The 12,715-nt window shown below is 42.6% G+C and overlaps 1 protein-coding gene across 1 annotated transcript in view; it reads right to left on the reverse strand.

Annotated features, from left to right (window-relative positions):
- Positions 1-11,264, reverse strand: part of LOC103780862 — a gene marked incomplete at both ends in the record, with an annotated part of 28,792 nt that extends 17,528 nt beyond the window's left edge. Inside the window, one exon of the mRNA XM_008948557.1 lies at positions 11,187-11,264. Within this exon, the coding sequence (XP_008946805.1) occupies positions 11,187-11,264 (78 nt within the window). The remainder of the gene's footprint in view (positions 1-11,186) is intronic.
- Between the last annotated feature and the right edge of the window lie 1,451 nt (positions 11,265-12,715).

The following is a 12,715-nucleotide window of genomic DNA, read 5'->3' on the forward strand; positions in this document are numbered from 1 at the left end:
AAATCTTTAGAAGACAAAGAAGAGCTGGTAAGTGCTGCTTTGAACAGTAGCTGACTATGTTCAAGTACAACAAAAGAACTGGAGAGAAACAACTAAGTGTAAAGCAAAAATGGCATCTGAATGAAGAAACTCCATTCCAAATTCTCTGGCACATCAAGCAACAACAAAAAAGAAGGAAAACTGCTTCAATATGTAGCCACTGTTGGACTAACTCTTAACAGTTATTGTAGAAGCCTCCAGCACACCTAAAGACAGAACAAACACTTCAGAAGTACTTCAGGGATGAAAAGCACAGTACACAATTCCAAATCTCTCGGGTCTTTTCACTCTCAATTTTTAGGTTTATTTTGTTCTAGAAGTAGTCAGTAAATTGCAGAAAGCTATTGCTTACAAAATTACTCTTCTGTGTGAAGGTGGTGTGTTCTCACACGACCAAAGGCTTCTCACGATCAGAGCCAGGAATGAGAGACACCCAGTGGGCAACAAAACCCCATGTAATGAGCAATGAAAAGGTCAGGACATGAGGAACATACAAAAAGACTTCCTCTAACTTAAGGCAAATTTGATTAACTCTCATATCCTCCTCTGCTCCCTGGAGGAAGCCCCTCAGTCCAGCTCTGTTTGCAGAAGTCTCCTTTATCACACTGCTTTCTGCTGGGACAGACCAAGGGCTCTTGCTTTCATGATTATTAAGCACTTACCCAGCATGTGCTGACATCTGGCATTTGGAATATTTATCTAAAGTATATATGTTGGCCTCAAACCCACAGTATACAGCAATAAAATACTAGAACATCATGATTTATACAAGGAAATTTGTTTCTTCCAGCCAGAAAAAAAAAAAAAAAAAGAAGAATTTATTTAGCTTACAGGGCTCTATTTTGGGCAGCCTTGCTTTTGTTTGCATGCAGAATTTCCTTCCTCATGCAAGCATGTGAACTGAGAGAAAGAGCTATTAAAAAAATGCATTATTAAATTAAATATAAGGATCCTACCCCACCAATCAGAGCAGTGGTTTCTGGTGCCCCATGTGATCCTGCTGGAGCACATCCATGGCCCAGGCACCACTCACAGACCACCACTGTACCCACACCCCACTTGCCAGGACGCATTCAGCAAAGGCAGCGAGCCAAGGTGGGCCCAGGCCCATGGAGAGTCAGTCTCCAGAGCATGCATTGGTCTTGACCCACCAAGGAAGCAGGAGAGAGCAAGGCAGTGGGCTGGTAAACATGCACCAAGCCACGTGGGGCAGCCACGGTGCCACGCTCTGACTCAGCTGGTGGAACCTCTCTCGTGAGAGTACAGCTGGGCCTGTCTGGGTGGAGGGCCACAAACACATGCCTCACAACAGCAGCCAGATGAAGGAGAAGGGTCAGGTCCCTTGCAGACAGAACCAACCTCCTTTCCTTTCCCAGCAGGGCAGAGAGAGTAGGGAGAACCACAAGAAGAACCCCAAGAAATCAGGCCAATTTACACCTTTGTTCAGATGCCTCCAGCAGCTGGCAAGAGCAGTGAGAACTAATTATTTTTTCCTCCTTTCTTTTACCACCATCTCAAATGTTCTTCAGCTGATTTGAGTGCTAGGCAGGAGGAATACCTCAGAGCTCTCTTCAGAAGCTGAAGAGCTGCTTAGATTTTTTCTTCTTCTTCTAAAGCCTCTGTCATCTTTCACAGCAGAAAGGAACACAGCCAAGAACTAAGTCATTAACCTACTGCACTCCTAGTACCCACACACTGCTTCCAGTTAAGCTCTTTCCCAAGATCAGCCACCTAACCCAAAGGGTTCCTGTAAGGTCACCATCCTCAGTCCTACCAACCTGCATGGATCCCACCTTTGGGGACACAGCACTTTCTGTGCAGGGAACTGGTGTCCTTTGGATTGCCCCCCAGAGCCACGTGATAACTGGTAGTTAACCAGCAACTGGGGCTCCATTATGGCACCAGAGAGGAACACCACTCATCAGCCTGTTGTATAAGGAATCCAACAGCACATTGCTACCAAAGCTCTAATAGCACTAATTAACAAAAGGAGACCTAACTCAGTGGGTCTGTCTGCTAAGAAGCCAGCAGGACTGTTATTTCAGGACATTTGGAACATGGAGTCAGGTAATGTGTTGTGACCCCAGAACACTTTGGGGCTGAATCCTTTTGGTATCAAGTTTGCTAGATTTTACTTTTATTATTAATCTCCATATTTCACAAGTTAACTATCTAATAGTCTCTGTTTAGCCCATACCCTGGGCTAAACTGTAGCAGTTGCTCTATCACCCAGTGACCCCTTCTCAGCCAAGGAGGGAAACTGGGGAGAGAAGACTCACAGGGCAAAATGAAGATGGATTTGATGGAACAGCCAAACTAACACCAATGCCAGGGTGAAGCAAACAAAGCTATACTCAGCCCAGCAAACATCCAGCAGCCACAGTCAAGAAGAAGACAGTCCACAGCAGCAAGAAGAGAAGCCCAAGCAGGAGAGCCTCCATCCTCTCCAAACTTCCTCCTTTACAGTAGTGTGATGTTTATGGTCTGGGTTACACCTGCAGCCAACTGGGCTCAGCTGCCCTGGCTGACCCCAAACTGGTAAGGGCCTGCAGACCATGGCTGGCCTGGGACTCTGTCCCAGCAAAACCTGGGCAGTATGACAGACAGTTGTGTGCCTGCTATACCTGAACTCCTCATTTCATCAAAACTAGGATGTTTCTATGTAAGACACAGAAAAGGGCCCAGGTCCCAGTGATTTTATCAGCTGTTACATCAAGTCTTCATATCTAAGCAAAATCTCACCAGGAGGGGCAGGTTGGGAAGGAAGGAGTGATCACAACAACAGCTTAGCTACGTGCAGTATTTTGAAGCCTAATTTTAACATTTTCTATAGATTGTTGGGGCATGTGTGAGGTTTTTTTCTTTGTTTTGTTGATTAATTGGGTTTGATATTTTTGGTTTAAAATAATTTTGTGCTTTCAGGAATCTAGTATTTAAGAAGTTACAGTTCATCCCCCAGCCATCCCTAAGCGACTGCCATTGGCCACAGAAAGATCTGACTCTTCATTTTCCAGTTCCAAACGTGACCCAATTTAACATACATCAAAACAATGAGAGAGGAGTCTGAATTATTGACACTTCCATTTCTTTCTTCTCAGGCTGTCAGGTGTTTGAAAGACCAAAACCAACGTTGTTGTCTTACCTGGTGAGTCAAGAGCACACGTGGCCAGGAAAGTGTATTTTCATAAGAAGCACAAAGGAGGATTTTACCAATAATATATAAAAAAAAAATCTCAATGTAGATATTTAAATTTAAAAGGAACTATCAAATTTCAAGATATAGGAAAGCTTTCTATTTGTCTTCTACATTTACTGTATTAATTTAAGGATCATAAAAGAACTTGCTCTGTGAATCTGTGCCAGGCCACAGAAAAACGTAATTCAATTTCTTTATCAAGTTTTTCAAATTTAAGCTAGTTATGCAAATCAGGTGCTGAACTAGCTTTGCAGACCAGGCTTTTTTATTTTTAATTAACATCTGTGAAAACAATTAGAAAAACTATGTTTTGTTCGAAAATATGATCAGAAAGCTGCTGTTAAATAAATTACTTTTGAGGTTTCAACACATACAGCCTCTGAAGTGCTTTACTACAGAAGCTTGCAGCTAAATTTGCTCTATATTCACTTCAAATGTAGCATACTCCTTTTTGAAAAGGAATGTGAGATTATAAAAAGTTACTTATTTGAAAGACTTCAGGAAATAATTACATTAAAAATCAGAATACAGAGGTTCTCAGCAGTGTTTTCTTTAAGTCTAGAATAATTAAAAACAACAACAAAGTTTGTCACAGAGAAGGAAACCTAAACAGCCTATGATTTTTTTCCTTTAAGCCAGCCTACTATTTAAATAAATAAAACTTGATTCCCCTGAAATATGCAATGTAATTTGCATGAAGTCTGTCCACAAGCATTGGACTCTGCAAGAACACAAAGCGAATCTACAGGATCACTTTATTTTCCTGATGACTTTGAACAGGAGCTTAAAAGTTAAAGAAAAAAGAAAGAGGAGTCCATTAACACTGCAGCCAAAAGGATTATGTGCACTGCTGTACTCTGGCTGCAGTTATCACACCAGAAAGAAATTCCTTTAATGCTGCCTGGGAGCCTGTTCCCAGCCCAGCTCCCAAAACACTGGCTCCCCCCTCCCAGGTCAAAGCCAAAGGAGCAGTGTTAGGCCCTGCCACAGCCCTCCCAGCCTCTCAACCAGCCACCAGGCTCCTGCTCCCAAAGCACAAAACAGGGCTGGATTTAAACCCCCATATTCCCACTCAGCCCCTTCCAAATCAGTGAACTTAGTCTGAGTCCCTTTCCTCCTTTCGCCCAGCAGAAGTTGCTCCCTTTTACATCTGCCCTCTGCAACATTCCTCCATTAAACACACATCCTTTTATAGCTGTTGCTGGAACATGCCAGAGCTCTGACTAGCTGGAAGTCATCTTTGAAGAGTTACATGAAGTTTCCATTCCCACTAACTCCCTCTGGTTATTGGGGGGGAAGCTGGAACAAGCCTTTATGAGCCTAAATCAATAAATCAGAACTTACCTGTTTTTCTCTGTGTCTTCCATTACAAGCTGAAGGGTATTTTAACTTCTCTTAAAACATCTTGCCTGCTAGAAGTGTTGGTGGCTTGCTGCCAGCCACCACCTCCTCCACAGGGATGGGGATCAGCACAGGGGAACGCCAGGACACAGAGCAAGGGCTGACCCTGCAGCACCCAGGCTCCAGTTTTGGGATCGACCACCAAGCTGACCACCTCAGGAGGATGGACACATGGTCCCTGTGAGGGACAGTGGGCCACACACCTCCTCAGGCAAACCCCTCGCCTGGGGTGACTGAGCAGGCTGGGGTCAGGCAGGAAGGTGGCACGTGGTGCCTGTTTGGGAAGGTTTCACTGCAAAGCTTTGCCCAAATTGCTCGTTTCACTGCAGGAGTGGCTGCAGAGAACAGGAGTGAAAAGTTGTTCATCCAGGGCCTTAATCAATGGGCTGTTCATTGCTGGTTTTATTGTGCTTCAGCATTCAATCCATTCCCTAAAAATGGAACTGAAATGCCAGGAAATGGCTTGCTATGATTCTCAAAGCAATCAAGCTAACAGTTCCTGAATGAGTCTGCCTAATACCCTGGTACCTACTAGAAATCAATGCCAATCAAGTATGAATAACCCAGCCTATGGCAGAAAAGTGCACAGAAGAACAATTTCAAAGGTTACATTTTTCTAAAAACAGAACTGCACAGGGCACAGGGATGGGAAATCATATCTTTAAAATGGCCGTTGTAATCTTTTAAGACAGAGTAGGTTTTAGGAGCTCCCTTTTTGCTCTTTTGGATTTGTTTTTTCTCTGTTCTGTGGGTACAGTAACTGAGTAACACATTAGATTCTTCAGTCTTTATATCCTTGGAGAACTATTGTTTAGCCCTTGTTTGGAGAAAGGGTACCAAAATAGACAAAAATTAGATAATGAGTGGATATTGCTTTAACAAGTAGAACTTATCAATAAGCTCACCAAGCACTGGTCAGCACAACCACTGATAATGGGACAGTTACAAATTGGTACCTGACATATTGGGCCAAGCTTGAACTCCATGTGACAGTTAAGATCTGAAGAAATACACTAAAAGCTTAGTTTTGTCACATCACAAGGGAGCTAAATTTTAATAAACAACTTATGCAGCAATCTGCATTATTCAGTGCCTGCCCCTGGTTGAGAGTGGCTGGAGTACAGCAATTCAGAGAGGGGGGTGACCATCATGACCACTTCTTGGTTTTTTTTTCCCAAACATCATGACCCCTTACTTAGTTGGATGCAATTATGACATGATCAGAGATGAAAATCAGACTCTCTCCTTGAGGAAGATTCCATATAGGATTTTGATATTACAGTAGATTTTTTTCCTTACTCAGTAATGGTGTAACTTGCTACTGCTTCTGGCTTGGTTTACTTGTCTCTCACAGGAGTAGACTTTTAAGTTCATGCCTTTTCTAACTAAAAACCCTCGAATGCAAAAATTGGCATTTGGTGGAAGTGTCATTTAATCTGCTTCTTACAAGGACAAGGAGCAAAGCCTGGTGTGATATGGCAACAATGGTATTTGAAAAACTGTTTAGAATTTACGTTTTGTTGTAAGTACCTATGACCTTCTCTTAGAGAAAAAGGGTTGCTTTCCCTCCTGAGAACCACCTGCTGAAATGACTGGCTGGGAACGTAGAAGTAACCACTGGAGTACGTGCTGTTAGATTTACATGAAGTACTGTTGGGAAAATCACCTCCAAGCTCTAACCTTGGTTGTGCTCCCTAGTGCTCCCAACAGTGTTTGCTTGCCTGGTAATTTCTAACTACCCATAGTTGTGGAAAATGTAGGTCCAACATTTTCACACTACTTCTAAATGGAGAAATGTAGTAAATAATTTTAGAGATTCTTTATAAATGTAAATATTTTTCCCTTTCATCTGTAGCCATAAATGAACATTTCCCACTAGAAATGGTGGTGGCTTTACGGATGCAAAGGAGGCATTAGCCATTAATTCAGATGAGGAGTCTTTCAACTTCCTTTCCACTCTGCTTTTGACTTAAAAATCTGTCACAACTTTGAATCTATTCTTCTTTCATCCCTCCCTCCTTCATTCACAAGGAGGATGAGATAATTACTCATTGCAGCGAGAAGTGTCCCAGAATTTGCTCCATTTGCATAAATGGATGTATAATTCTCTAAAACCAGACAATGCTCTTTTTGTGTAAACTCAGACAAATGCTTGGCGTTACTCACTGTAGAATATTGGACCAGTAGCAATTATCATTGGAAGTAAGCATTAGTGAATATGGAGGCTGGAGGTATGCTACAGCTATGTCAGCATCAGTAATGGGCATGCTGGCCAGTAGCCAAGTGCCCCGTTGTAGGCAGAAGCTGACTGATGGGATGTGGGAGGGTTCTGCTGCCCTGTGCACTCCTGATGTGCAAGGGATGAAATGGAAGGAGACAGGAAAGAAAATAATAACATGGAGAGTAAACGTGGTGAATCATGTGGATGTGACAAACTCAGAGAGAAGCCCGTGCAGGGTAACAGCACCCCTCATGAAAGTGCTACAGGCAAAATTATTATGCAGAAAATTGGGAATGTTATTTTTGTTCCCAGTTGAGTGTCGAGGTTGGAATGTATACAGATGTTATTGCACTGTTCAGAAAGCATGTCCACACACAGGGTGAGTGCCAGAGCTCAGAGGATCTGCCCAGTTACCAGCTGTGGGAATGGGGCCTGGAGGCTGGGAAAGCTGCTACGTGTGCCCAGCCCCTCCCTGCTGAGGTCTGACAGCAGAGCAGTGCCAACTGACTGGCTCCGTCGTTCCGCACGGGCGTGAGGATGCCGAGTGCTGGGAACGGGGGAATGCAGAAGCCAGGGCTGGTAGGTGCAGTGGCCAGAGTTTTTCATCACAATTAAATGGAGAAATCCTAGCAGGAACACAGCGTGACACTTCAGACAAACAAACAGACTCCTCAGAAGTTCTGGCCCCTCTGGCAGAAGCATGCATGTGTTGCCTATCTGACACATTTCACAGTGGAGAGCAAACAAGAACAACAAAGATAACCACATGTTAAGAAGTATGTTTGAAGAGAAACAGACAATAACATAGATGTGGAATAACCAGCTTCGTTTGGTTATTTATTCAGAAGACAAAGAAGAAGAAAGGATAAAGCAAAGTATATAGAAGTAAGTTATGTGTGACTGACTTGGAAATTCCCTCTTCAACTAAAATACAAATGCAAAGCAAAATACATGCTGATGGAGTTTCAATTCAACAGCAGTTTTCACTTTCAAAGAGCTTGACAATTCCTTGCTAACTTTGACTCTTCTGTAATTATGAGAAAGGCTGTGAGAGATGACAGCTCTTCTCTTCAGAACTCTGAGTGACAAGACTTAAAAACCTGAGTTCAGATTATTACAAATTAGAAAAAACAGCCTATTCAAGCTTGAGAAAATTTTGTGCTTGCATTTCCAATAATAAAGAACACCTTCTGGTTTTTACCTCCCCCACCCACCCCTCTAAAAGGAAAGCAAAGATGTCCTCATCATAGTGTAATTCTAAAAGATGGGAGACCATGATAAAAAAACAGTCATTAAAGCCAGTAACAATCCTGTAAAATACAGTCATTTTGGGAACCGGCCACTGAGTGAAGTGCAGAAGCCCTGGGAGCAGCATGGAGAAGGCTGCAGGGCTGGTAGCCTGGGCTCACACTCCTTCACACAGAGCGTGTGCCTCACACTGCCACACCTTTTAGAGAGCATGTCTGTTGGTCCTAGTCAGCTTGGTTCCATCTGTAAGTGTGGCTTCATTAGCTGGCATCTGAGCCTAGATTATCAAGAGGTCTAGGGCTGTAGAAGGGCACACACACCAGCCTCTGTGAAGCTGTGAGACTTTTGTTTTTATTAGGGCAAAGTAGATGATTTTTGAACATCTGGCTGTCCAGAAAAGCCCAAGAATACCCTGAGGTGGAAAAGACCTTTCAGATTATCAAGTCCAACCATTATCCCAGCACTGCCAAGGACACCACTAAACCATATCCCTCCGCAACACATCTCCACAGCTTTTAAATACCTCCAGGGCTGGGGACTCCACCACTGCCCCGGGCAGCCTGTTCTTGGTTATTTCATTTTCAGTTTAAACACATTTCTCTTCGTGTGGAGCTTTGCTTTTCAAGGGAAATGCACCTTAAAAATAGCTTATATTTAATTCAGCATGAGCCAAACAAGCTGTGCCAGTGCCAGAGACCTTTGGAAGCAAGCTTTGCTGTTCTGGTAGGGCAGGGCACAAACCTAAAATCTCTCAGCACCGTGGACTTTGTGTTTGGACAGCAAGCCAGAATATGGTTAGTATATGCAAAATCACTTTGTTAAATACACTGCTGGCCCCAGCCTTGTTTTATCCAAGCATTATTGTTGTTCATTTCTACTAAATTTAGATCATATTTTCCTCTGAGGGTGAACCTTACCCTTGATTGGGCATTTACTATTTCTCTAAGTGCCTATCACATTCTTCATAGTAGCACATTTATTCCACAGATCTTCCCTCTTATTAAATGAGTTCTAAACTTAGCTCAGGCTCTCCTATCTGTAATGCAAACCATGTGTAGAGCTTCCACACCACTCAGCTGAGAGCCAGAGCTGGGCAAAGCTGTTCCCTGATAAACACAAACAAAAACACCCGTGTCAGTTGGTACACAGTAGAAGAACACCCACTGAGCTATTTTAATTGTGTTAGATTTGGAAGGAAAGGCTGCATGCAAAGGGGGTCAAACACAGGCCCCTTCTCTAATGCTTAGATTGCTACCAATGAAAAAGTTAAGAGAAGCCAGATTTTTTTTTTACAACTTGCTGAAAACTTCAATGTAGCTGCCTTGCAAATTTGCAGTCAGTGTCGAAGAAACAGAAGCCAGAAGCAGATGCATAAGAAGCAGAGCAGCCAAGGCTGATGCTAACATTTTGAAATGCAAACCATGCAAACCAGTTTCATCATCCACTACCTGCTGTGTTCCTTGGCTTGGTGGTTTAGAATGACTACATTTGCATTGGGAGCTTCTGACTAAAAATGAAGATATTTAAATGTTCCAGTGGCTGTATGAATGTTGACTATTCATTAAGTGATACTTTTCCAATAGCTATTCAGCAGCTTAAGTGGCTTTTAAGATTTCGTTACTACTGCTTGCTATTTCTCTGTTAATAGTGACTTTTAAAGTAACTGGCACTTCTAGAATTTATTTTGTTTTGCTTTGGGTTTTGGGGTTTTTTTTGGAGGGAGTTATTTTCATTTGATTCTTTATGGTCTGAAAAGGGGACCAGAAGTTTACTTTCCTTATTAGAAAATAAAAGCTTTTTATTAATTTTCTTAATAAATTCAGTAAATTTAAAGTAAAAACTTCTCAGCCTCAGGAGGACTCCAGAAGAAATATATTTGCCTTTCAAAAACTTCCTAAGTGAAAGTTGTACACAATGGAGAAGAAATTCTCATTATTTAGTTACAGGAATTAACACGTTCCCCTCTTCCCAAGCCCTGAAAAAAGTTTGGAGCAGATCTTGGGTTAACAACACAACTTGGCCAGAACAACCAAGGATTACATAAGATTTTTCTCCTAAAAAGTTCTGTATGAAAAACTCTGGCTAACTTGTAACACTGAGTCCCTTGAGAGGGTCCACTTTGCAAGGCACAAGGTACAGCAGATCTGCTGAGACCTGAAGTGGAAGCAAAATGAACCCCAAAATGAACCCAGCAAGATGAATGCATTTTGTCATCTACCATAACGTATGGAAGAAGAGAGGGTGAAACATGTCCTGGTATTTGGACTGCTGAAATTGATGACTTACAACTTTTATTCAAACTTGTATCAACATAATAACTGCTAATGCAATTATGCATGACTAGCCATAGCATATGAGCTCCCTTCATTTCAAGAACTTAGAAATAAATCACCAAACACCAACATGATTAACAACACACCTAAAATGGCTGTTGAGTTCCTGGATCAGCACATGTACATTGGCAGGTCATTTCTGACCCAGAAGAAGCTGCTGTGGGCCCGGGCTCTGAGGGCACTGTAGTCATTGCCTGGCTCCCAGGGCCTCTCCCCACCCCACCCATGGCCCCAGACCTCGTTTCGGTTGCCCTGGGGACCTTATCCCCAGTGATTCCATAGGATGTTGGTCACCTGCTCCCCCACAGTCCTGCCCTGCCCGGCCACAGGCTCTGCTCAGCTGGGCTGACTCACGGGCTGACATCCTGGGCCCATCTTGGCCTCTCCATTCCTCCAAGATGTGCCTGATGCCCGGGCCTGGGGCTGCCCCTGGTTGGCCCTTGACCCCTGCTCGCAGGCTGGGGTGGTGGGATGAGCCAGCCCTGCTCACCCCATGAGATCCTCCATGACTCCTCTCCCCCAGGGAGCAACCAGCCACAATGCCCTAATTCTATGTAGCAGTGTTGCTGCCAAAGAAAAAAAAACAACCAAACAAGAAGTTGCCTTCAATTACCATTAATGATGCTTAAATAGGAGTGTAACTGGGAGGAGAAGATAAATGTGGGGTAAGCAGCCCGTGAAAACAATTTCTGCACAGTTTTGCTCTAGGCTAGTAGGGAAGGAAAATGCAACCACACATCACACTCACCTGATTCTCTGCACTGCTGTTCTCATTGCCCATTTCGATGCTGACGTCCAGTATCACACAGCAGTTAAACAAAGACCACTGGAAGAAAAGAAAAAGCTCTAAGTCTTCAATAAAAAAAACCAAAAACAACCAAACCACATCAACAAAACAAAAAACAAAGCACCACAAAACCCCCTGGAAATTTTAGAGGAGTGCCATCTCAGGTACCCTGTCAGCTGCCCCTGCTGACTTTCAGTCTTACAGTGATTTTAAGTCATAAATCAGGGGAAGATAAGTCCTAACACTCTTATTTCATAATGTCTCTCTGCTGCCTTCCTACACTGGCTCCTCTTATGCTGCAAGACACTCCTTGGAACTCAGCTTTGTAACTCCGCTTCTGGATTATCCCACGTCATTTGAGCAGAAAGGCATTTTCCCTGCCAAAGTTACTTTGGGTGGACAGCCCATAGGAAAACCTTATTGTTTTAACTGTATTCAAACCACGTGTCTTTCTTGGAGACCCTGGGCTGAGCTGTATGCTCACATTGTCAGAACCACAACGTTAAACCTGACTGTTACAGAAACAATCTTCCACATAGACACCCAGCTTAAAGAGAGTGTAAATAGATGTTTTTATCCTTATCTCTGAAGTCATTCCCTGCTTTTCTTAGGTGTTATTCTGCTTACAATGTTATGATCTCAACATATTTTCTTTACAATTAACAGGATCAGCACACCTTAATTACTGTTGGTTTTATACTCTAGTTCAGCTCTAATTATTTAATTTTTAAAAAATCCTCTGAGCATTAGAACTGTAACCAGCAGCACTAGAATTAGTGGCTCCCCAGGCATCATTCACTGCTGTATTTTTTTTGAAAAGGATACTCAATGGTAAAAGTACAAAATAGAGACTTAAAGGCATTTACTTCTTGTTCTAGACATTTTATCTTGGGGCTCAGGCATTTGAATTCATTGAATTTATTGTATTACTGGATAGGTGAAAATTACACCCTCTCTTCAATTGCTTTTTCACCAAAGGACAGGAAATTGGGCTGCAACATATGTCAAGAAAAACTCCATTAAAGTCAGGCTGTAAAAGAAAGGCTGCACTTTGCCAGCCAAGGAAACATACAAGCTTTTAAGGAATGTGATTACTTATTGATATAGCACACTTTTTTAAACTTGAAAGATTATTTTTCTTCACAGGAGGCTTAGAGGGAGAGAGAGAAGTTCAGTATTTTGCTTTTAAGCTATGCTCTGTTTAAACTTGTGTGTCTTCAGGGGATATACTGGTGCTTGAACTTGCTCCTGTTGAAATCACTGGGGCCAGGATTGCACTTGCAGTGATTAATTAGCAACACTGGGTTTTATCTGCTGAGATGACTGCCAAATCCTCTGCTCTTTTAAAACAGTACTGAACTAAAGACTGTATGTAATATTTTCAAAATCACTGTTCCCCAAGCATGAAGTACTCTGTCATAGTGTGCACAACCAAATCTTTTCAGGTCCAGCTCAGCAAAATGTTCTGAGACAACAGATTAATATTATCA

This window comes from Merops nubicus, unplaced genomic scaffold, assembly GCF_000691845.1.
Source record: "Merops nubicus isolate BGI_N331 unplaced genomic scaffold, ASM69184v1 scaffold8231, whole genome shotgun sequence".
NCBI classification, from domain to species: domain Eukaryota; kingdom Metazoa; phylum Chordata; class Aves; order Coraciiformes; family Meropidae; genus Merops; species Merops nubicus.